This window comes from Alosa sapidissima, chromosome 1 (assembly GCF_018492685.1).
Source record: "Alosa sapidissima isolate fAloSap1 chromosome 1, fAloSap1.pri, whole genome shotgun sequence".
Lineage (NCBI taxonomy): Eukaryota > Metazoa > Chordata > Actinopteri > Clupeiformes > Clupeidae > Alosa > Alosa sapidissima.
In genome coordinates, this window is record NC_055957.1 from 12,823,120 (window position 1) to 12,850,166 (window position 27,047).

Genomic DNA, 27,047 nt, shown 5'->3' on the forward strand with positions numbered 1-27,047 from the left:
TTCTATGGTATTGTCACCTAGCCACGGGGTTGCAAACACTTCCCAATCATTTGCAGGCAAATTTGGTTGGTTGGGGGGCCACTTCGCAACTGGCTTCTCACTAGCAGACGAATTGGTGAAGTTCAACGCAGGGAGGAACAGCGATGCGTTCCTGAAGCCAGTAATAAACATAGGTTTGCCGCTCAGTTTAGATCCTGCCAATGGCAAGTTCAGTCTAGAAGTATGTTCTCAAGAGCTTATTGCGGTATTCACGTTTATATTTCTGTGGAGCCAGCTACCTAGACGTCCGCCCCACTGGCCCAGCAGTGATAGAGGTGTCTGCCGGGGAGACACCAGCAACCAAAGCTAGAACCATCTGGATAACTCCCAGAGGGAGATGTCTCTGCCGGTGCGACAGCTGACAAGCAAGCGGGCCAGGTTCACCATGATGGCCTCTGGGATGGAGACCAGCCCCAGCCACCACTGCCTATGCTGCCTACGCTAGGGTACCGTAGGGACCTTGTGTACCCTTTCACTAGGAGCCTTCCACACAGATGCTTGCACAAACACCGGCTGCTTCAAGACATTTGTTTTAAAAAGGCTGCTCCAAGACATTTGTTGAAAAAAATGGAAGAAGAAAATAACTTACAGCAATAAAAATGTCTTGCAGAAATGCAGAACAGTTAAGAAAAAAATAAGACAAACTCTCTCTGACCTGCTATGGTTGTTTAAGTCATTGTGCTGCACAGAATCTATTACATCTGTTTCGTCATTGTGGCCACTGGCTGTTGTCATCCAGATTTGTGAACCACAGAATACCATCTATATGCCTCCTGACCTGGATTCTCCCGTTCAAAATAATGCAGAAGGCTGCTTTGCATCCACTGTGCCCTGGGCAAGCTGTCCACTAGTGTGTTTATGTGGGCATGCGAATGTGTCTTCATGAGTGGGTTTGTGTGACAGAACTAGGCAACAGAGCAAAGGAGCTGTCCTGCATTAATGGTGCGTGCCCTGTCTAGGACTAGGGCAGGTGTGGTCAAGGGCAGGAGTTTATTTCTGGAGTTGTTCCCATTTGTGAGTCTGTCTGCTAGTCGCTGGAAGCCTCGAGTCCACTGTGCATATGTCTGGTGCTGATGGATCACATTCTTATCAGGATTTGGCTGAGGAAATGTGCTGTTAAAAATAGACCATGTGAAAATAGGTTAACATATACACAGTGCTTGTGCAATAGAAATATTTTATATTGCAGGCTTTGTGTCACTTGCCGGTGTACATAATTTAAAGTGCAATAGCAGTCGCTAAAAATAGCTGGCTGTTAATTAAAGTTTGAAAATGGCATCTTTAGCGTGTTATATATTTTATTTACTCAGCTAAGAAATGCAGAAGTGCTTGTGGTAGCTTGACTCCTAAACTAGTTTTTTGTCATCATACAGATCATGCATCTCTCTGTTTGTTTGCAACTAAAATACCTATAATGCTTTACTTTGCTCCCACCCCACCAACACACACACACACACACACCTACGTTCTGTTCTCAGGGCGGCCATGTTTTCCCACCCAGCAGCCTTTGCAGGGCGTCCATTAAGTAAATTGCATTTTATGTGGAGGACATTTTAATAGACTCCCCCTCTTCACTTTATTATGTGCGGGTCTAAGACTTTTATGAGATTGCATTGTAGCGCCAGTTTGCTGAGGGTGATGATGTTGACTATGCATCGAAGATTGCAGCCTGGCTCTAATGAAATGTCTGTAGCTGTAACCAAATGGAGAATAAATCACTCCTCACTACACTGAGGGAAATCTCAATTGCTGCTGTTTCCCCCTGCATACTTTGCTCGAGATATGTGCTGACCATACAACGGATCTGATAAAAGCAATCACACAGGCCTCCTAATGCAATCCCAACAAGCACCTTATAAGTTTTAGACCAGTAATTATACTGTGGAGTAGACATTTTCTGCTGTGTGTCTATTGTTGACGCCTAATCTCTCCAACTTCAACAACCATTGTCAAGAAATTGAATTGAAATTCTTCATGCAGTCTCCCACGCATGTCTTTAGAATGTTCTTTCTCCATCTCCCCCGCCCCCCCCAACCACACAAACAGCCATTGCCTTGGTCTAGTCTCCCAGTGCACCCCTGTATGCTTGTATGTACTGTATTGTTCATTTTCTCTCCCCATTTGTCTTTGAATTGCACCTTTGCACATTTTCTGCTTCTTCTCCAAGCATCTTTGACTGAAAGGAACGATGGAAAACCGGTCTATAGCGAGGTGCCGTGGTTGAGACAGAGTTATATACAGAGCCTCTTCAGTGTAGCTGGCTTCATTCATGGGTGGATGTGTATTATCTGTGCAGCCAAATCACAAGGGCACTTTTCCTTATAATGAAATTGACACTTTGAATTTGACACTTTTTTCAAATTCAGTGTATTGCTCTCGTTGGCCCTCTAGCTGACCATTCAGTGTCTGTGCTCAAGACATCTCTGGTATTTGTACAGGGTCCAGGCTCTGTACATCAGCACAAGCCTGTTGGCTCAGACCCAACCATAAGCAATCCCAGATAATCAGCATGGGAAACAGGAGGATGGGAAGGCTATCATTGGCTATCAACTATTGATTGGTTGTTGACCTCAAATACTGTCTCAACTTTTTGACATCATTCGCTTTTTGAAAATGCAATTTTTCATAGCAGAAAGCTATTTTAAAAGGCTCCAAAAAGTGAGTTGCACAGGGCTAGTGATCTGTCATGCCCAGTTCGTAAGGCTGTTTTGTTAATAGGTGCTAAGCAATACTGATGTCAGAGTGAGCACTGTTATTGATTAGCCTGAGGCTTCAAAGCACAGCGGCAATAGGGGCGGCGTTTGGAAAATGCTGTTAAATATTTAATTTTTAACTCTACTGATGCTGAATTTAGCTGTGTTTTCGAATCAGTTGTGGCACTGCACTTAGAACACGATGCGCACAAAGCGTATGGAGAATGCCCCCATCTCAAAGTTCACCTAGTTCTTCACCAGCAGTTCAGCACTCGGCATTCTGAGCAGGTGAGAGCTTGGATGGTTACCGATAGATGGTTACCGATGGGAGAGTCAGAGAGGGAGGGAATATAAAGATGAGTGCCATGGTCTGGGCTCTTGACTGGAGTGGAGTGGAGAGAGTTGGCAGGCAGGGGTTAGACAGTCTGATGAAGTGCAGTGGACAACCGCAGCAGTGCTGCTGGGCTCACGTGGCTGCCCATCCTGTCCGCTATTTGATGTCAATTAAACATACAGATGTTCGTTCATTCATTCATTCATTCATTCATTCATTTATCCGTTCGTTCATTCATTCTTTCGTTCATTCATTTATCCGTTTGTTCATTCGTTCGTTCATTAATTAATTAATTAATTCATTCATTCATTCTTCCGTTCATTCGTTTATCCGTTCGTTCATTCATTCATTCATTCAATTCATTCAATTCAAACATTCATTCATTCAATTCAAACATTCAATTCAGGCATTCCCTCATGGGTTTACACACACAGATGTATTCTTCCTCTGGTGCACACAATGCTGTGACTGAGATGTGTTGGCTGCCCTGCTATTCTGGCCTCTGCTTTGTTACCCAGTTGGCTGCCAGCCTATTCTTGAAAGGGGTGTGCTGTGTGGCAGAAGATATCCTGGCTTTTCACCAGACACTTTTGAAATTACTTGTCAATCACCTGTTGCCAGGCCTGGCAAAATGTTATGTAGGGTGTTTTTTTTCCTTTTTTCCTAATTAAACTTGCTTTTGTTCTCTATTTCAGGGTGTTTTTAGTACACCGTGAAGCATGTCTGAGAGGGAGACGATGATATTGGAGGAACGGGGAGTGAGAGAGCACAGTTATTGCATTGGAGCGATAGTCAGAAGCTAATCTGACCTGGTGGGAATTGATGGGGTTGTGGTCTGTATGGAGCACATGACTCACTCTCCTCATCTCTCTAGCACTCCGTCTATCATCCGCCATCATTCTCTCTCCCTTCTCCCGTTATTTCTCTCTCTCTCTCCCTTCTCCCGGCATCTCTCTCTCTTTCTCTCTCTCTCTCTCTCTCTCTCTCTCTCTCCCTTCCCGGCATCTCTCTTTCTCTTTCTCTCTCTCTCTCTCCCTTCTCCTGCATCTCTCTCTCTCTCTCTCTCCCTTCTCCTGGCATCTCTCTCTCTTTCTCTCTCTCTCTCCCTTCTCCTGCATCTCTCTCTCTCTCTCTCTCTCTCTCTCTCTCTCTCTCTCTCTCTATGACACTCCCTCCCTTCTCCCGGCATCTCTCTCTCTTTCTCTCTCTCTCTCTCTCTCTCTCCCTTCTCCTGCATCTCTCTCTCTCTCTATTGCACTCCCTCCCTTCTCCCAGCATCTCTCTCTCTTTCTCTCTCTACATCTCTCTCTCTCTATGACACTCCCTCCCTTCTCCCAGCATCTCTCTCTCTTTCTCTCTCTCTCTCTCTACATCTCTCTCTCTCTATGACACTCCCTCCCTTCTCCCAGCATCTCTCTCTCTTTCTCTCTCTCTCTCTCTACATCTCTCTCTCTCTATGACACTCCCTCCCTTCTCCCGGCATCTCTCTCTCTTTCTCTCTCTCTCTCTCTCTCCCTTCTCCTGCATCTCTCTCTCTCTCTCTATTGCACTCCCTCCCTTCTCCCAGCATCTCTCTCTCTCTCTCTCTCTCTCTCTCTCTCTCTCTCTCTCTACATCTCTCTCTCTCTATGACACTCCCTCCGTTCTCCCAGCATCTCTCTCTTTCTCTCTCTCTCTCTCTACATCTCTCTCTCTCTATGACACTCCCTCCCTTCTCCCGGCATCTCTCTCTCTTTCTCTCTCTCTCTCTCTCTCCCTTCTCCTGCATCTCTCTCTCTCTCTCTATTGCACTCCCTCCCTTCTCCCAGCATCTCTCTCTCTCTCTCTCTCTCTCTCTCTACATCTCTCTCTCTCTATGACACTCCCTCCGTTCTCCCAGCATCTCTCTCTCTCTCTCTCTCTCTCTACATCTCTCTCTCTCTATGACACTCCCTCCCTTCTCCCAGCATCTCTCTCTCTTTCTCTATTGCACTCTTTAATTTTACTCTTTCCTGTGTCTTTACTCTTTACTTACTTTTTCTCTACTTCCCTACTTACTTCCTCACCTTAAAGTCACTCTACATTTTTTTTCTCCGTTCCACTCTGCCGCAGCCCCACCATTCCCCACCCGCCCCTTAACATCTCTGAGGACATTATTAGGGCTGTTTTTGTGTCTCTCCCCATCCATCTTAAATCCTTCTGCAGGGCCCTGTCTGTCTGTGTGTCTGTCTGTCTCGTCTCAGTCCTGTCCGGCCCTGTCTCTGCCCCGTAAGCTGAATGGGGCTTTGGTGCTGCCTGCTGAACACCATGCCCTTGCTTGTTGGTCTCTTGTTTCTTCTCCCCATTTCTGTTCTGTTTTCAGATTACTCTTGCTTTGTCTAGCATGTGGTCTTTCACTCTCAGGCAGAGTTGTTGCAGGTGAACATTTAACCCAGTCTCTGCTGTGTTCCTTGCATGAATAATCGATACAACCTTTATTATGTTTGAATCAGAACAGCATCTCCACTTCTGTCTCCTATTGTATCGATTTTTCACTGTGTGTGTGTGTGTGTGTGTGTGTGTGTGTGTGTGTGTGCGCGTTGACACAAGCCAGCACAGGCCCATTTCAGTGAAGGAAGCACTGTTGTGTTCCTGCTCATTAAACTGTACTTTGGAGCCAGCCGAGGCTTTTGTTGGCACAACGAGCTCTCAGCTGCAGATCCATCTGACTGACTGCCTGTCTTGTTTGTGCTTTCTTCTCCAGGCTCTTCACAGAGGAGCGTCCCAGTCAGACGTTCACCTATGTGAACCAGCTGCCTGTGGCTGAGATCATTCACCAGGTGAGCTTTTGTTTCTGTCTCCAGAAGGCTCCTGTCTGATTGCTAACATGTGGGTGTTTGTTGGGGTGTTGGTAGACCTCATGAATTTAGGAAAGGACACCTACATTGTGCACGTTTGTTTTATTATGACCGCCGCGCAGCGTATCTGTGACCTAACATAGTCAAAACTGCACGAAATTGGAAGTGTAGGATCATTATGACACCCTCTGAATGCACGCCAAGTTTCGTGGAATGTTACTGTATAGCGCCACCTAGTTAAAAATGAAAAAGCAAAAAATTAGGTGTTTTCATCACAATATCTCTGGCTGACATGGTCAAAACTGCACGAAATTGAAAGTGTAGGATCATTATGACACCCTCCAAATGCATGCCAAGTTTTGTGAACTTTCGTTCATGGGGGGCCTTACAATAAAATAATGTATGTGTACATTTAGTGACCGTACACCAACAAGGATTCCCGGGACACTGAAAGACCGGGGTACACGAAACTTGGTGGGCATGTAACCCCACATGGATAGCATGGAACCATCGTTTTTCGTTTTGATCTGTAGGCCCCCTGCTGTACTGGACCCCCCGAAAGGAGGGTAGGGCAGACACAGTTTTCTGTGAATATCTTGAGAACCGTAGGGCCTAGGATGACCAATTTTTTCTGTATGTTTGCCTCCAGGGGTCATGTTAACCCATTCCATGTGCACACGTGCATAAACAGATACACACGCACACACATACATTCACAGTAATCATACGTATGACACATACTCACACAGTAGACATATGTACGCATGCATGCACATGCACAAACACACATACGCAGACAAACACACAAGCACGCACCCACACACATAAACATAAACGTGTGCACGCACACATGCACACAATTCAAGAATTTCTCAGAATTATGAACAGGCAAGATGGGTGTGGGGTTGTATAAAATGAATTTTACATGTGAAATCTATGAACTAATCATGTTTTGGTACTTGTTGTCTAGCAGATACCAGTGAGAATTGAGTGTAATGCAATTTAGTGAGACAGTTAGAGTCATATAGGCCTTTCAGCGTGATTTTTTTTTTTTTGGAAAAAATGTGCTGGACTGGGCGGCGGTCATATTTTGTACCGCTCTGCGGTACATCTAGTTAAGAAATTGGCACTGTAAACATAGATCCCAGTACAAGTATTTATTCCAACCAGACAGATTCAAAACCAATTGATCATAGTCTTTTAACAGTTCATCAGTTGTGTTCAGGTTAAGATTGGCTTGGATAACCGAAATAGCTGGATCAGAAGTAGGTGACAATGCGGCCAATCTATGTGGCCAAATTATTCATTTTAATTCTACAGAACTCTATGTTTATGTGTGCATGCTACGTCATGCTTTTGGTTTGAGTTGGTAGACCTGGTATTTTGCTAGAAGGCAGCTAAAAAGAAAGGGCTTGTTGCACTGCATTAGCTGATGCCCAAAGATATAAATATCATTACTGGGACTGAAAGGGTTACGTCCCTACTTTACATTTCAGTGTACAGATGCCATAACCACAAGATATAGTTCTCAACATTTCCACTCAGAATAAGAACACACAAAAGTGCTAAAGTAATACATGTACAAGTACATGTTTCAGCAAGTATGAAATAATGATGCCTTGCAGAGCGCCTCTTTCCTATGTAATTCAAATGTAGTTCTGTTAACCTTAAAATAAAAGCTGCAAACTTATTTTGATGCCACAGAGTGAGCATAGAGTCCCTGACACTGGTGGTCGATCTGGAATGCACTATGTAATGTTGTTGTCTCGACTCGCAGGTAAGAGCCCTTGGTGCTAAATGGGTACCCACTATGTTGGAAGTTGGCGATAAGAGGAGTTCCTACATCAAATTAATTTAATTGAAGTGGAATCTAAGACACATCTACAGTACTAACAAGTCTGATGGATATTTGTACACTGAAGTCTTGAGATTTAAGAGGTGCCTTAGCAGCATCTCCAGGCGTACCCAGATGGGGCCTTAGCAGCATCTCCAGGCGTACCCAGATGGGGCCATGTGAGTGGACTTTGGGAGAGAGTGGAGGGGGGATGAGTTTGGGAGATTTTTTTTTGTGGCGGCAGGTGTGTGGAAAGTTCTGGTTCATCTCCACCAAGGTCAGCCCCGCTTGCCCCCCCACTCCTTATGAAAAGACCTCCAGTCTAGTCTGTCCACCTAATGCAGCTGGGATTTACAATTTGAGAGAGAGAGAGAGAGAGAGAGAGAGAGAGATGAAAGGAGCAGAAAAACAGAAGGTGAAGAGAGAGCTGAGGGGATGGGGCATTTGCTCTCACCACCAGTTGTATATTTTTCTGTTCCAGTACGAGGACATTAATTCACTCCAGCAGGGTATGTAGGTTGATGTGAATCAGAGAGAGAGAGAGAGAGAGAGAGATAGATCTCTCCATTCCTTCTCTTCTCATTCCCTTTTCTCTTTCCCTCTTTTCTCATTCCACTTTCCTGATTTTTGTCATTTTCTCGTTTGCGCTACCTGCAGGGCGCCCTGGTTGTTGTTGCATGGTTCAATTAAAAGCGCTAACAATGTAAGCCAGCGGCCAGCATCTGGCGAGAGTAATGTCTAGCTTATAAGTATACTTCAGATTCATCTGTGCAGGTCAGCGTAAGCCTCGCCTCTTCAGTCTGGACAATGCGGCGTGGCCCTGAGTCAATACAGCATTGAGATGGAGCCTGTTGGGCAGTGTGGGCTGCATGGGAGAGGCGGCAGGGTGGTGGTGCTAGTGATGATGGTGGTCAGAGTTAGGACTTTGACCAGTGGTCATGAATCCCAGGCGCCTGCCCAGCAGTCTGTGGGGTCCGGCTCCATCAGCTGCCCCCCAGCTGGGTTTCAATCACATGCAGAGCACAGCCCTCACGCCAGCGGGCAGGAGTTCACCTGCGGGAGGTCGATATGACCTACGCTCTCAACACACACACACACACACACACACACACACACACACACACACACACACACACACACACACACACACACACACACACACTTTCACCATAGTCTACACACACACACATAGACACATGGTCTACACAGACACACATAAAACTGCACATTTGATTGACTGATTTATGTGTAGCACTGAGAGCAATCCATTCTCTCCACTGATTTGTGTTCCTGTTGTAGCTACTTTGGAACAATGTGTCAATGCAGCTCAAACAGGGCAAGAACACAGGATGAGGTTTAGCCTTGACTAAGGGCCAGCATACATAATCTTTCCTGGAAATGCAACACCAAGGACAGGTGATATTAGCAGCAGTCTTAGTCTTCCTGGTTGCTAAGTTACCAAAAATGTTGCTGTTGACCCAGAACCAAAAGTATGGATTCAATTCTCATTGTTAAGCTGTTATTGTCATCCTCTCAAATCCAGAAATTACAATAACTAAACTTCACAAAATATACTGTTACAGTGTTTGTTTTGAACTGTTAATACTTTGCTAGAAGTATGTTTTTGAGTCTTAGCTATTTAGTTTGTAGCTTGTATGAGTTGTACTGTATGTACACACACCTAAACTATCTGTTTCAGCTACTTATTCTGCAGCTCAGCCTTTTCTCTCAGAGCAAAGCATTTAGGCTCAAGGTCACTGGTCCAATTACTGCTATGAACATGTACTGATGGGTCTGATTCTGATATTGTGTGCCTTTAATGTGCTAGTTTGCTTTGGATAAAAGCCTTTAATGCATAACTGAATGTAAATGTGACTGAAGTCCTATAAAATCACACATTATGTATCTAATGGACCAGTGGTCCTTTTTAATGCTGCCTATTGATGTGCCATCTAATGTATGTAGATGAAGGGCTGTATTTTCCATGGCGACATGACGTGTTATGAGGCGCCTACATGTCAAACAGTTGACATCTGCAACAGACCATCACGGGGTGGGGCAAGGCAAGACCGTTGCTCTGGAAGCACTGAACATTTCAGGGTCACTGTGTGGTTCAGGCATTTGTAGGCTGTGAGTTGAAAAAAAAAACAACAGAAGAAAGCCCACATCTCCTTATTATGAAAACAGCAGTCCAGCGAGTGAATGAGAAAGAGCAAATGAGGCTTATTTTGTGATATTTCTGAGACATGATTCAGCTCTTTTCCGGAGTCCCTACCGATTGGATCCCCTTCACCAGCCCCACCTATTTCAAGCTAAGAGAGTTTATAGGATTTTTTTATCAGTGTTGATGCCATTGTCGATTCTGCTTATATCGGTACTATTCTTAATGAATTTTTCTTCTCAATGTTCTGGTTGGAAAAGGTAGTGCTTTTCAGTATCAACACAGTTGTTATCTCTATGTCTGAATACAGTGTAGGATGTCTGGTAAATACATAACATTTGAACATTTTAAAGATGTGACATACAGTACCCTCCAGAATTATTGGCACCTCTGCTAAAGTTGACTAAAAACCGGTATAAAAAATAATCTGTTTTTGATTTATTGTAATCTCACAATGAAAAAAATTAGGAAAAATCCAACCTTGAAGGAAAGCAAATTTATATTGAGAAAAAGGAAAATCTTATAAAGAAATAAATATTTTTAACAAAAACACGGCACCCCTGCTTGTAATACATTCTTAAGCCTCCCTTTGCCAAAAAAACAGCTTGTAATATTCTCCTATGACACCACATAAAGTTGGAGAATACAAAGCAAGGGATTTAAGACCGTTCGTTCTTACAAAATCCCCCCAGATCGTCCAGATTCCTAGGTCCACACTTGCATTCTCCTCTTTGACTCACCCCACTGTTTTTCTATGGAGTTTAGATCAGGGGACTGAGATGGCAATGCCCGAAGCTTGATTTTGTGTTCAGCAAACCATATTTGTTTTGATATGGAAGTTTGTTTTGGTTCATTGACCTGATGAATGATCCAATCATGACCAACTTTTAGTGTCTTGGCAGAGATTGACATATTTCCTTTGAAAATTTTCAGGTTTTTCCTTGGTGTTCATGTTACCATGCACCTTAATTCGGTTCCCAAGGCCTTTGGGAATAAAAACAGCCCCACAATAGCACAGCCCCTCCACCATAATTATCATTAGGCATGGGGTTCTTTTCAGTATAGTCATTCTTCTATGTATGCCAAGCACACCTAAAGTGTTTCTAGCCAAAGAGTGCAATTTTCATTTCATCTGACAATAGACCACCCTTCCAGACAGTCACTTTACCATTCAGTAACTCCTGCCGTTTACATTGGTAATTAAATGACTGGACAGGCTTTTACCTGGCATGCCCTCTAAATAATCTATTAGCAGTGAGGTCACTTTTGAAGATTATTTTGGGGGATTTGGTGACCCCAAGATGATACCTTTGTCTGTAACTCTCCAACAGTGGTTCTTATGGAATTTACCATCCTCCATACTGTACGTGGGGGCAAGATAACCATGGGTCTTTGCCCAAGTATTTTTGTCACATTTCCAGATGATTAGAACCTTTTAATCCAGTGGTCCCCAAACTTTTTCTTCCGAGGGCCAGCTCACTATGCCTGGCTCTAAGAGAGGGCCAGAGATTCGGAGTATATTAGTAAACATAAATAGCTTAGTGCTGTGAACAACAGCAGTCTACCTTAGTTGAATATTCCATTACATTTAATCATAGGCTACTGCAATTTAATACCATTATTAGCTGTGTTTATATTGCCATCATGCCATATCAGTGTAAAATGTAGCTCAAATGAAATAATACTAATAAAAAGACTTTAACATTTTATCCAAAATGTGTGAACTCTGAACTTTGCATACACAGCTCAAGTTGTGAACAAGCAATATCCTACAAATAATTTGAAGTTCTCAAACTATGAGAGTTTTATAAAGTGCAGGCAAAAACATCTGAAATGACCACTTTCACTCACCTGATGAGAACTTGATGAATTTGTATGAACATTTGAACGAGTGAATAAAAAATAGAAATAATAATCCCAGAAAGTCCCAGAAATATGACTTGACTTAGTTAGTTATTAAAAATTAATTGATACACTTCTAGAATACTTTGAGCACTAATGCAGTCAGCCTCTTGCATTGTTTGCAGGTAGGCCTACGTTTCATTCCGTTTTCGATGGCAAACGCAAAACAGCGCCAAAACAACCACCAGTGGACAAAAAGAGTATTACATGAATGAATGGGGGAAATTACGGAAGTTATAGTTCGACGATGTCGTACTCCCATGCGGGCCAGATGCTACATACCGCGGACATGTTTTGGGGGGCCACCCAAAATGAGGTGGCGGGCCGTATCTGGGCCGCAGGCCGTAGTTTGGGAACCACTGTTTTAATCATTGTTTTAACTGTGAATATAGGCATTTTCAACAAAGTACCTAGTTTTCATAGACATTCTCTGACTTACAAATGTCAACACACTTTCTTTTTATTTAAGTTTAGCCTCTGTGTGACTTTATTTTCATACCATAGTGAAAAAAAAAGTCTACTACTTCTGAAAGTTAACAGACACTCTGATTAACTTAAATAAATTGAAATTAGATAGGAAAATGCTTTTGTTAGGTTTTGTATATGCCAATATGAGCAACGTGTTTTTGTAAGAAAAAATATTTCTTTCTTTATGAGATTTTCTCAAAATAATATTTATTTTCTCAAAATAAATTTGCTTTCCTTCAAGGTTGGATTTTTCCTATTTTTTTACAATACATCACCAACAGATTATTTTTTATATTATTTTTTGTCAACTTTAGCAGAGGTGCCAATAATTCTGGAGAGTACTGTATGTGCTAGTGACCTGTCACTCAGTTTCCCTAGCATGTGACCTAACCTATCCTAACGCTGACTGACCCAGATGCTCTTCTGTTTCATGGTATGTGTTTGCGAGCCCTCCACCCTCCAGGTTCCCGTTCCCTGCCTGTCCCTCACCGGGTCAGTGGTTGGTTCATCGCTTATGTTCGCCAGGGTCTGCAGAGACGTGTAGAAGTAGAGAGATAAAAAAAAATGTTTTGAAGACATCACACAGAACGTTCTGAGAGTTGCCTTCATTAGCTCATGAAAAAAAATGGAGGAAGAAATGACTTCCGTTTGATATTCATAAGCAAAGGTGCGAGTCGTGGTATCATAAAAGGGAATGCGAAACTAGGCTGAATAATCATGTGGTTGCCACAGATGAGGCAAAAGGTAGCACAAGGGATGATTGGACCCCTGATGCAATGGCTCTGTAATTTCAGTCATAATCTAACAGTCCTCTCTATGAATGGTGATGTCCATCTCTTTTCACCTTCTAAGCGTCCATCACAGTCTTTTGTGTCATTTATTTGAATTTTAATGGGATTTCCTCTGACCAGAGCGTAAGACCTTGTAGTTAGTAAGAGCTGTATTATGTGCTGATGCTCTGAATAGTCTTCTGATGTACAGTAATGCTTCCATCTACTCTATCTACTGCAGCTATTCGTGTGATTTAGCAGTTGGATTGAGATGCCTCATACTGTAAGTAAGGGATAATGTATAGAACGCCGGTCATTACTGGGAAAATAAGTCCGCTGCGCGTCGGGGTCCGGTTCGCCCTGTCGGGACTTATTTTCCCAGTAATGACCGGCGTTCTATACATTATCCCTTACATATTTTACTGTAGAACTTTGGGAAATCCCATTCAAGCCAATGGAGCGTTCTACTTGTCTTGTGAAGAGCCGTGTAATAAGTGCAATTAAATAGTGCTTGAGAATTAATAATGTCAACATTTAAAAACTGTATCCTCTTAAAAAGAAATCACAAAATAAAACAGAGGAGGAAAAACACTGTATAACTTACGTTATATCGGTTCAACTGCTAAAATGAAATGCTAGAATTGCCAAGTTGTGAGTTTTGTGCTTTGAAAGAATAGATATTTATGTAAATTAAGGAAATCGCTGTGTTCTAAGTTGCTTTGGAGGCACTCTGTAAGCGTGTAAATCAATGTGAACGCATCAGGCCCATTTGTGAACAGCCATTGCCGCGTCTCACGCTGCATCTCTCCACCCTTGGAGCGTTTTGGGCTCCAGTCATCCAGCCTCTGTTCTTTCTCTCCATACAATGGCTCCCTCGCTGAGCTGCTCACACTGCTTTGAATGTCATGCATATTGACGTATAGGCGCCGGAGAAAACCTCTCTTTCACTTGCGCGCACACACACACACACACACGCACAAGCACACACACATACATACATACACACTCAGATTCTCTCTCACTCACACACACACACACACACACACACAGACACATACATACATACACATATACAGTACATACATATACATACACACACACACACACACACAGACACATACATACATACACATACATACACATATACAGTACATACATATACACACACACACACACACACACACACACACACACACACACACACACACACACACACACACCTCTACGGCTGTCTCTTGTCTGTGGCAGCAGCCCGCCAGGTGCTCTCCATCTCAGCTGTCCCAGCTCCACTTTTCTATGGAACAGCCCGGAATCCAACCTGCCCCTTTCCATCTCTCCGAGCGAGTGTGTTGAGAAAGGTCCTGGATTCCCAGGATGGTGGTGAGCAGGCACTTCTGTTCCTTGTGGCGGCTCTTCGGGTCCCGATGGTGGACTGGCCGGGCTGAGGTAGTCCTTATCTGGCCTGATGGTGATGGGGTGCTTGGGAAGTCCCATCAGCCAGGCTTTGTTTGTTACACGGGCAGAACGACAGCCTGTTGTTTTTACCATATGGCCATAGGAAATCAGGAGAGAAGGTAGAAAATGGATAGTTGCCACTCGTGTCATGTCTGGTACGAATTTTAATTGCTTGACATTGTCAATTTTGTGTGTGTGTGTGTGTGTGTGTTCACTACTTGAATATCAAACATGACTGAACATCAAAGCATTCTAGCCATTCATGTCCTAATGGATCTATGAATCTGTAGCGTATATTTATTTAGTATTTGTGTGGGGTTTGTTGTGATTCTGACAAGGGCAGTGGAGGTGGTGTTGTCAGAAGTAGACTGTGGCAACTATGAAAGCTTTCTATTATCTTTTACTTTAGTAGGATGTGATGTAGTATTCTCAGCAGTAACCTCGCACGCACGTTCACACCCACACATGCATGTTAGTAGGATGGAATTATAGGTCCACACTAAAGAGCGCTGTCTGATTGAGTAATTATCCGAGATGCAGCTTGTGCAGGCCTACACAGGGTCTATATCGATCAGCTGGTTGTCATGGAGTTACGCAACCCCAGGTTTGATTGGGTTGGGGGTCCTGGAGTGCAGGTGTGCGCTGAGCAGGCCTGAAATGGAGGGCAGTGGGGGGGGGGGTTCCATCCTTACAGGCCACAGGCCTCTGGTCCTCATTTGCTCACATCCAGTGAGAGGCTGAGGTGTGTGGGGAATGAGGCTGCCAATTGGAGTAGCTGCTCTGCGTGTGTGTGTGTGTGTGTGTGTGTGTGTGTGTGTGTGTGTGTGTGTGTGTGTGTGCGTGTGTGATTGTGCATGCGCACCGTCTGTAGCCTACAATGAAAATTGGAGCATCTGCCACTCTGCATTATGTGCAGATATAACTGTGCTGTCATGCATTTGTGATTTGTTTTTGTGCGACCGCATTTAAGTATATGCCATGAACTATATATGAATGAGTGTGTGTGTATGTGTGTGTGTGTGTGTGTGTGTGTGTGTGCGTGTGTCATGATAAAAAATTGAGTGTATACTATTCTGTATTGTGTGCTGATCCATCTGCTTCTTGTTAGCACCATGATTGGTGTGTGAGAGCAGACTCTGAGCTCTGTGCTTTTCTGCTTCTCAGTATGTGTCTTCTATTGTGTGCTAGGCTATTGTAGTGTGAGTGTGTGTGTAGTTATTTTGATGAATGTGTGTCTTGAGCTTGTGAAGCTGCTCCCGTCGACCGTAGCCACTGCTCCCTGTCATGAGGCATCAGTCAGACCACTCCCCGCTGCCTGTGGTGCTCCTGATGGGCTACACTCAGTCACACACACACACACACACACACACACACACACACACACACACACACACACACACACACACACACACACACTCACATACCCCTTCTTGCTCACATGAAGAGAAGGTCAACATGCTTTCTCACCCCTCACACTAGTCATCATCTGGTCTCCCAGCGAGCGAGCGAGTGAGTGAGTGAGCGAGTGAGCGAGCGAGCGAGCGGACACACACACACACACACACACCTCAAGGCCAAGGGCCAGATGTACTAAGAAATTTCCACACGTGTCAGATGTTATGTACACCTTAAAACGTAGCATTGTGTTTTGCCTGCCACATGCATTTGCAATGCAATGCAATGGGAAGATCGAGGGGGAAAGTGCAAAAACATAAGAGGAGTGTTAATAGCCATTGATTAGGTAACCCAGCATATGGATGAAAACAGCACATGTCTGTTTTGCAGTGAACATTTTCTACCTTATAAAAGCAGGTGTAATCCAAATTGCGGTTAAATGAATACTTCAAGAGACCAAAGAATCAGTATTCAGAGCACCAGTAAGGCTTCTTTGTACTGTCAAAAGCAACCTTAACTTTTATTTGGCTTTCTATTGTCTTACTTTGACGTCATTCACTTTCCTACTTGCTAGACTATTAAATCTGTCATAGCCTACGTGCTCTGATAGAGTATTTTTTTCAAAGTGGAGTGGAACTACAGCTCTGCATTATCTCTCTGCTTGTTGACATCTTTTTATCATGTACTGTATTACTTCATGACCGCTAAACTTTTGATTCCTTTTAATGTTGTCATTGGTTGACTCCATTCAACTGCGCTTGTGATTGAATTATACCGGTCATGGCACCGTGGCCATTGGCGGGCAGTGATGAGTGCTGTTATCTTGATGAAGTGAAAATGTCAGTCAATTCCATGCAATTCCAGCATTCACGTGGACAGAAAAACTTGCTATTTGTGCCGTCTTGTACATCAGCCCCTCAGTCTCATTGGCCCTAGCAGATAGTGTGTGTATGTATGTGTGTGTGCGTGTACAGTCAGGGTTCTCGGTGGTGGAGAAACCTTAGCGGAACAAGTCCATGTCTCTCTAGTCTCAAACAGACTCACTTATTTTCGTGTTGATTTCTCTCCACTCCACCTCTCCTCTGGTAATCTCTTCTCACATCTTCTCTTCCCTGCTCTCTCTGCTCTCTCTCAACCTCTTTGTCATGTCATGTCTAGAGGGGGATACTGTTTGTGTGTGTGTGTGTGTGTGTGTGTGTGTGTGTGTGTGTGTGTGTGTGTGTGTGTGTGGGAGGCTCTCTTCTGGCTGATACTCACTGGCCTCACCTCATGGGGAAATCAGTGCTTTGTGTGCGCGTGCGTGCGTTGCACGATGAGGATGGCGGGGCCGTCTGTACTACAGCGCTCCAGCATGTCCACCTCCTGGCTTTATCTGCGTCTCCCATGCCGGCCAGCAACCACGGCTAATCACACTCTCCCCTCTTACATCTCACCACGGCTAATCACACTCTTCCTTTTTTTGTCTTGTTTCTTCCCTCCTTCCTGTTTTCTTGCTCTCTCTACTGCCTCCTTCCCTCCCTCCCTCTCTCTCTCTCTCTCTCTCTCTCTCTCTCTCTCTCTCTCTCTCTCTCTCTCTCTCTCTCTCTCTCTCCCACGTGCACTGCTTCCTTTCTCTGGTAATGTAATTGGAAAAGTTATGAGGACTTTCCTTTTAGAGGTGAACTCTTTCTGCTTTCAGTGGAATATTCGGGCTGCATTAGAATGTAAATGCTCTCCTGCCACTGCTTGTTTAATGCACAGGAGAATTTAAAAGTATAATGACGATACACAGGACCATGAGGAGGACTCAGGAGCTGGATGCACACATGCCTATGTATGTGTGTGTGCAAAATATGTATGTGTTTGTGTAGGAGAGCGAGAGTGTTTAGGTGTCTGTGTCTGTGTGTGTTTGTGTGTGTGTGTTTGTGTGTGTGTGTGTGTGTGTGTGTGTGTGTGTGTGTGTGTGTGTGTGTGTGTGTGTGTGTGTGCATGTGTGTGCATGCTAAGGACAGTCCGTGTGAGCTCTGTATGCCGTCTTGTCCTGGCGTTGGCACCACAGACCCTGAATGCTAATCAGCTGTGTCCCCCCCTAGAAACCCAAGCAGAAGGACTGGCACCCGCCCGACGGCTTCATCCTGGGCCTCTGGACCCTCATCCTGCTCGTTTTCTTCAAGACCTACGGCATCAAACACCTCAAGCACATCTTCTGAGAGCGAGAGAGAGAGAGAGAGAGAGAAGAAACTGTGTGGAGAACGAGTGGCATGGGCTGGAGAACTGTGTGGAGAACTTCTCTTCACCCTTGTTGCTTCTGTGTCCAGTGGCGAGCACAAAGAGAGTCAGGTCTCTCAAGGAAATACTTGAATACCTTTCGGGAACTGTTCAAATTTGTTTTTACTCTTTCGACTACATCTCTGACTGTTGTTCCAAGTCCCACTAAACTGTAGTTATCTTAATACCTGTGTGTCAGCTGACAAACTGACTTTGCCCTCTGCAGCAGTGTCCTTTCATGCATAACTGTAGTAGTGAACTGCAGGGAGCGTACCCTTTTGCTGTGGGATTTTAAATGCATTTAGAGTGCTGAGGAAATGAATCACTGGCCTGCGGTGTTGCTGCATATTTACTCAATTAATAGTTCAGTAATGGAGCTCTCTGTCTTGCAAATCAGCACCTGGCATCAAAGAACACTCTTTTCTGTACGTTTTCTCTCCCATTTTCAGACCATACCGGTAGTGCGGCCACTGACCCTTTTGAATATTATTCTTGCCATATAGAAATGTCATAGCTCCTGAGGAAGATCCGGGAATGGGGTTGAGTCCTGCTCTGTAATACTGTACTACTGCAGTCTACAGACACTTTTGCACTGCATTCAACGTTTAAGATATGTATTATGTAGTTCAGACAGTCTGTAATGGCTTGGGGAATGTAAGTGTTCCTACACCAGATGGATGCATTTGAGCTCTGGATAAAGACTTTTATTAAATTAAGGAATGAAACTGATATGCTTGAGCCATTTTTTGTCAACCGACACTGTTTTTTGTTTATCTCTAAAGAGCTGCAGTTGAATGTCTTGGGTGTGTGTGAAAGTTTTTGTAGTGCTGTGTCAGCTTCTTGGCTGTTGCAAACAGTTTCAGACCAATGTGTGAATCTTGTACTGCATGTTTTTCTTTTTTTCTGTCCTTGCTCTTGCTGAAGGTGATGTTTTATTATTTCTCTGTTGAGTGACATTCTGACGTGTCACTTCAAATAAAAATGAAAAAAAAGTCACTTGGAGAGCTCCTTTGAGTTGTGTGGGCTTCATAATAAAAGTAACTAGGTGTACCGCATAGCGGTACAAAATATGACTGCCGCTCAGTCCTGTACATCCTCTCTGCAAAAATAAATCACGCTGGTCAATTTGTTTCCATCTCCTACTCTTGCAACTTTTATGTATGCTTGTTTGTGCATGCCTGTGTGCATACAAGCATACTTGCATGCGTGCGTATGAGTGTGTGTGTGGGAAATGACCAAGTCGGATTCGAACCTTAAGAACAAAATTATTCATACCCAAATGAATAATGCAAATATTGATGTAATGTTGATTTTCTCTTGACCAATATGTTTGTTCTGACTGAAAATGACACTGCCACATACCAAAAAGTTGTAAGACAATGTGGTAGAAACATGGAATCAAAAAAATAATCGTTTTTATCTTTTTTAACATTTTTATGAAAAATGGCATGTCCAAAATTATTCATACCCTTTTTAAACAATCAATGGAAACATCTTCATTTACCATCAACGCTTTGAGATTCTGGAGGAAAAGATCAGGCCGTGTGCCAAGAGACGTGCCAAGAACATGAAGAGGCTTGGTAGATATTATAAGAACCATTTTGAGAGTTGTGAATGCAAATAAAGATGTTTCCATTGATTAGGCTATTTAAAAAGGATTAATAGAATAGAGTTGGTCATTTTTCTTATGCAATAAACTGAAGTAATTTAGCTAGAATGGAACATTTCAGACTATGTACATTCTTCTGCAAATTCAGTTGTTAGGTATTCAAAGCAACTATTGTCAGGTTGGTGCACTTTGTTGAAGGTCAATTTTCACTACAATACAATACAATACTACAATAGAGGAACTATTCAGGCATGTTATCTATTTGATCAATGATGAAATGTTTTGAAAAAGATGTCATGGTGGGGAAACAACATTTCTGACCAGTGGTCAATATGTAGCTCAGTGTGTAAATGTTTGAAGAGTTTGATTTCAGTCCTGAAGTAGGCTATGTCAACAATACACGGATTTCCCGTTTACCAACAAAACTAGATGCGCGCGCAGCCGTGGGGCAGAAGACGCTTGGTGGCCGTCCACAACGTTATAAACTTAACCTAAATAGTTGGCTGCTGTAAGCTACAATCGGATTGTTTTGTATACCCCTGTTGTCTCAATGATAATAACATCTCATTTCAGACTATATTTCAAAGTTTGCCGTTCATTTGCATTAATAATATAACATCGTATTTTGTCATTTTTGACCACTGTGATTTCGAATTGGTGCAGTTTTCAGCACAAAAACTCATTTTATTCTTGTGCTCTATTGCATTAGCCTGACGAGCCAGACCCACATTAAAATGTAGGGTCTGGGCACTCACCGTTCGCAGTGCTCAGTCCGAGGGGCGGGATAATCTCGGGTTGTCTTTCAAATTCCCTCTGCGCGCAATAGGACAGCGCTAGTCCCATGAGTTTCCCACCAGCGGAGCTAGTTGGCTAGTTCAAACTTTTGCCAACTTAATAAAAGCTTAACTCGTATCACACTCTTCGCCAACAGCAACATTATCTTATTTGTTTTCAAGTAGCAGGGAATTCAAGCCAAACCGTTGCAACTCTGCCATCAATCATTATGTTAAGCCCGCCTAACGACTCTATACACGATTTGATTGGCCTGATAGAAGTTTAATTTTTCGAGCTCACAAGCCAACGCAGAGTTGCTAGACTAGCTGCCGCTAGTGTGCGTCTAGATTTCTATGCTACTTTTGCATTGCTCTATGCTGTTCTAAGGTGCTTTCTGCCTCTTGGTTGAGCATGCATGTTTTCGTGACGTTGCATAGAAATCCATGTATTTAACCTGACTGAATGACTGGTGGAAAGAGCTAACTGAGATGGTTGCCATCTTTTGTCAACATATCTTTTGTGTCAGCTCTTGGCTTTGAAGGACACAGACTAACAGGAAAGTGCAGGACCAAAATAAAAAAAATCCTCATAGATGATCGAATGCTGGCTGCTGGCACAGTGTTTTTTTAAGCTCAATGGAGAAAAATGGCATCAGTGTTAGAATACAGAGATGGGAAGTAACGAAGTACAAATACTTCGTTACTGTAGCCTACTTAAGTAGATTTTTCAGATATTTTTACTTTACTTTAGCCTACTATTTATTTTTGAGGCGACTTTTTACTTTTACTCCTTACATTTTAACACGAATATCGGTACTTTCTACTCCTTACATTTTACAAAACTGGCTCGTTACTTTAGTTTCAAATAATTTAAGCCTACCGTTATTATTTTTCGTGTCATCAATAGCGGATCGGAATATAGGCTAGGCCTACGTTACTTGACGCACCACTACAAGATGACTCGATTTGGGCAGCATTCATTTGCGGCAAATCATTGCAGCTTGATGGCAGTAACGTTAACGTTAGCACATAGTAGTATGTCTCAATTAAATTTAGTCAATAGCCTAATGCCCTCCTCATCTCCTCGCCTTTGGTGCTTCCCTAACTTCTAGCTGCAGTGTAGCCTAGGCTATATCCTTAGCAATAAGTAGGCTAGCCTTGGGTCTTAACTTTTAAATGCATCATCAGTCAGGTGCACTTTCAACCCGACAAACACGGGACGTCCCCCGGACCTTATCCCGACATTCACGACGTCCCCGATTGGTCCCGAACGTCATGTTCTCTAGCGGACGTTCCGTTGACCTTATTGATGTCCGGAGCAAGTTATCGTTTGGTTATTGCGTGACGTCCGGTGCAGGACTTTCTGGGGACGTCACCGTCCGGTCCCTCGAATGACATTTGCATTTGGTCATTTCAAATACCTCCTAAGGACCCCACAATAACGTTATACCGGGGACATGGGGGGGACGTTTGTTTATTCACACATGGCAGCGGAGAGCGCTCTGGCTACCGCCTGCAGGACGGAGACATCACATCAATGCACGACTTCACGTTACACGTCTGGGATGACTAAAGTATCTATCTATCTAGTCTAGCAGTAGCTGCATTAGCCTACCATAGTCTAAGGCAACATATCATACAGTTTATGAAGTTGTGCGTCTATGAGCAAAGTAGAACTTCATAAACTGGGAAAAGGGTTGTTAACGTTAAACTCAAAATGTATGTGCTACATAATTCAGCATGTCTTGAACAATTTATTATAAAATCATGTATTGAACAATTTAACCACAGTTCAGCTTTAAGAAACTCAAATAGCCTAGATGCATGCTTAGCATTTTGTGATCATTAGGCTAAGGCTACTTTCACAAACTCAGTCAGCTGTCCTCTGATTTACCAATATCTAGGCGTCGTAGGCGATATTTGTAACATTTATTTTGTATTTGGCCCGTTATGAAATCATGTGGAACAATTTAAACACATTGTAAAACTTAAAGCCCAAATTTGGAGACATCCATGCATGTTGAAATTTACTGCAAATTTAAAACTGGATTACTCTGGAACCGCTAACTGTACATGGGACTGCTTTACACCTTTGGGTTCGGTAAGGTCTGCTGTACAAGATGTATTTCACCGAGATTAATGGGTTGGGAGATCATGGGACGCAAAACCTTCAGTAGAATGTATGTAGCAATTATCGGGTAACATCGTTTAAAGGAGAATTCCGGTGTGATATTGACCTAAAGTGTATCGAAACATGATACCGAGTGTGAACATATGTCTCATAGCCCATCTCGGCTTGTCCCCTGCAAAATCTGGCGCTAGTTAGCCGATGCTACCAACATCTTTTTCAATAGTGGTGCTTCGGCATCGGGCTAGCCATGCAAATAAATCACTGTTTTACACCCATTTACGAGGCTCAATGTATCTCCACACTTCATTGGTAGACTTCCGAGGGCCCTGACATTTAAAACGAGACATTGAGAACTTTGAAAAAGCACTGGTAGTTTACTTACAAGACGATTTATACAGACAGTATCTTCACGAAGTTTAGCGTTTGCAGCCATCTTGAATTTAGTCACGATAAGTCGAGCAACAAGTAAGAATGAACAGCTATGATAAGGGATCAGATTCCAAAAATAATTCAGTGGAAATGCATGGATTCCAGTTGCTGCTACTGGAAGAAACTGGAATCCATGCATTTAGACTGAATTATTTTTGGAATCTGATCCCTTATCATACCTGTTCATTCTTACTCGTTGCTCGACTTATCGTGACTAAATTCAAGATGGCTGCAAACGTTAAACTTCGTGAAGATACTGTCTGTATAAATCGTCTTGTAAGTAAACTACCAGTGCTTTTTCAAAGTTCTCAATGTCTCGTTTAAATGTCAGGGCCCTAGGAAGTCTACCAATGAAGTGTGGAGATACATTGAGCCTCGTAAATGGGTGTAAAACAGTGATTTATTTGCATGGCTAGCCCGATGCCGAAGCACCACTACTGAAAAAGTTGTTGGTAGCATCGGCTAACTAGCGCCAGATTTTGGAGTGCAGGGGACAAGTCGAGATGGGCTATGAGACATACGTTCACACTCGGTATCATGTTTCAATACACTTTAGGTCAATATCACACCGGAATTCTCCTTTAAAAGCTGAGAAAAAGCTCTTTCATGTGATACTTGTGATGTCTGTGTGATGAATAGGCTACTTCGCCAGTAGTTCAACTGAGATGAATGGGTGAATTTGGATGCACTTTCTTTCTTGCGCTGTCACTTTCTCCACTGCGTAAAAGACTAAATTAATTTGCGCTGTGAATGCTAAGATTATTTTGACAAGCCAAAGGCTAAATAAAAATCGCTATTAGTAGGATGCAAAGCAGAATATTGAAAGAAGGGTGCACCAAGGCCACCGTGGCCTGTAAACCTCTGATTTTCAAAGGGGCCTCACGGCCAACGCAAGAGGCAACGACGTGGCCGCCGTGAAATTCCTACCCTGGTTCAACGTCAAAAAAAATTGATACAAAAGGTTTTTTCATGGATTCTGGTACTGGTACATGCTAAATAACATACTATAAATCTAGTGAAATCTGACCTTGGGAAAGGGGTCATTTTCAAAATGGCCACCAAAATGGCTATATCTCAATTACTATTCACAGGGGTGAAATTGATGTCAAATTGTGGTCATATTAAACAAGAATATGATTTTAAATGGTACACTGCACACTAGATCCGCCTATACAGAATATATTATGTATTATGCAAAGTGTGGTGGAAGATGGGAATATAAATTGATTGATGTTATATTTCATGTACAGGGTATGCTTTTATAATATATATAGTTCTGGCTGTTCTATGACTTTAGTGAACCATAACCCATGCATAGGCATGCATTATATATTTGTGTGCATCAAATACATCTTGGCATCTATCATAAGGGGGGAGCTAATTAAACTTAATATTAAACTATAGTTATTAGTATATCAGAAATAATTACAGTACTATATCATTATTCATCATCATCCATCATCCTCCAGTCCTCTGAAAGGAAGTTGTGCAGATTGTCACATTGTTCATTTTGACATGTTCCACAGGCAGCAGTGAAGCGTAATCCAGATCTACATTAACAGAAGAGTATCTTGCAGAAATGCACACAGTTACAGCGGATAACTTTCAAAAGCTGTGAAGCTTACTAGCAGATTCAGTTGGAGGGAGACGTTCTGCAGTCACAAATAATGACGCAAGGACAACCTTCCTACTCAGGGTGTTGTGCCGTAATGTTGTAAGAGAGTCAGTGGACTTCCCACCAAAAAGTACAGCCATCACTTGGTATCTTAATTCACCAATCACCTCAGTTGTCTGATTGGGAGTAGTGAAGGCATAGTGAAGGCATAGTGAACACATGACTGAAGGAAAAAATCTCCTCTTCTGGAATGCTGTCTTTTGCTGACACCAAAGATCCTAGAGATTAAAGTTGACATGATATTTCAACTTTATTCTCAAAATGTTGTGTTTAATGTTGACATGTCGACTTTAAACGACATATTGGGTTTGGCTTCTCATCATGGCAAAAATATTTGTCTTCTTAATGTGTGGCCCTAATAGTCTGTTGTATGTATGTGACTGAACTGACAGAAAGTCGTGAGAAAAAAGTAGAATGAAATGATGTCTATCGTTCTCTATGCTTTAAGTAGACTGAATTGGCAGCATGGTTTGAAAGTTGTGGAAAATGAGGGACTAATTACAATTCAATAGATTATAATTAATTCATGACCTCTTGTTACGCCATAACCATCTTTTTAGAGTGGCATGATTTAATGAAGGATTGTGTGACATATGATTCAGTGACCTCTAAATCTGATTAAACACAAAAAACACTTTCCTAGGCTGAATAATGCTTCAGATATAGCTAAAAATTAGCTTCTGGTGGCTAAAATTACAAGTCTTTGAAAATGATGAACTGATACTTCAGTCTGACATATATGAATCAATGACCTCTAAATCTGATTAAACACGAAAAACACTTTCCTAGGCTGAATATGCTTCAGATATTCCAAATTAGCTTCTGGTGGCCATCTTGGACGCCATCTTGAAAATGACCCCTTTACTGGGGTCAGATTTTACTAGATTTTTAATATGTTATTAAGTACATCTAAAGGTATCATAATCAGTTGAAAAACCTTTTGTATCAATTTTTTTGAGGTTAGGTGTTTTTTTTTTCATATATTGACCCCGCCTACTAGCCCGCTTGCTTGCGAGACTCAGGCTGCGCAGTCAGCACCCGCTTCCTTATTTGGATTTTGGGTTGCCAGGTTTTAGTCTATGACAAAACGGTTGGAATTGAAAGTAAGTGATCGTGTATGTGTAGGGTGTAGTTTATACACAATCTGGCATCCTGAGAGATGTCAGACTAACAGAAAAAATGAATGGATCAATAATTTTAAAATTAAGTTTGATGGCCATGCAAATTACGGGAGTTTTCCAGGAGAAAAAACAAAACGGGAGGGTGCTGGGAGATGACCTTAAAATACGGGAGAACCCGGGAAAAACAGGATTGTTGACAGGTATGATTTAACTGCTTATGTAACTATCTCTTCTGGAATCAAACATCAAACAGAATCAATCACCCTGAGGAATTACCACAAGAAACATACTGCTTCTCTCCAACATCCTGCTTTAATCGCCATATGGGGTGTGAATTCTGTGAGAGCTGTGAGCAGTGTTTTCACCTCCATATCTTCTGATCCTTTCTATACTAAGGAGCCCCCCCTGGGGTCTGCAGAGAGAAAAAGGCAAGCATAATTCTGTGCTCTCAGTGCAAAAACCACAGGCTAGTCTCAGAATGGTAACCCAAGAACACACTTGAACTAGATTTCATTGCCTATAGTCTCCACCACATGTCATCCGTCAGCTACTGTAGATGACATGGTCACAGCATCCATGTGTCTTCCTCATCTTCACACCAGCTGTATCTCAGAACCTGGGGTTGTGTCCATCTACTGTATGACAGATCCCTCATCTGAGCTATATTCTAACAGAGATGGCAAAAGTACTCACTTTCCATACTCAAGTAGAAGTACAAATACTTGTGTTAAAAAATACTCTGGTAAAAGTAGAATAACTGGTTTAACTTCATTACTCAAGTAAAAGTAACAAAGTACAGGCTTGGAAATTTACTTAAAGTGGCTTGGAAATTTACTTAAAGTATAACATTAAAAGTAGTCTTGTGAATGACAACCATTTTTATCAGCACCTGGACCACACAAATGTTACCAGAGTGCAAGAGTGCCAGTCTCTCTTTTTAAATCTTCCCATAACCTGTTTGGCCATTTATTGGCTTTCTCCTCCTCATTGCACTGCCTACTTCAGAGGGCAGTGTGTTCTTTTGGCCTACCATCAAATGCTGGACATCTTTAGAAAGCTAAGATCCTGTAGTTTCTTAGGAAGCACTGTCACAGAGTTACAGAGCCTAGAATATTGTTTTTTTTCTTTCTGCGAGATAACAAGCATCTCTGAACTGACTACATTTCAGCCCTCTAGGTCACTTGATATGATTTTA

The 27,047-nt window shown here is 42.7% G+C and overlaps 1 protein-coding gene across 1 annotated transcript in view; it reads left to right on the forward strand.

Annotated features, from left to right (window-relative positions):
- The window catches only part of pigk (phosphatidylinositol glycan anchor biosynthesis, class K), a 32,555-nt gene extending 13,433 nt beyond the window's left edge, over positions 1-19,122 (forward strand). Inside the window, exons 10-11 of the mRNA XM_042106423.1 lie at positions 5,789-5,864; positions 17,940-19,122. Of these exons, the coding sequence (XP_041962357.1) occupies positions 5,789-5,864; positions 17,940-18,056 (193 nt within the window). The 3' untranslated portion in view covers positions 18,057-19,122. The remainder of the gene's footprint in view (positions 1-5,788; positions 5,865-17,939) is intronic.
- The last annotated feature ends 7,925 nt before the right edge of the window (positions 19,123-27,047 follow it).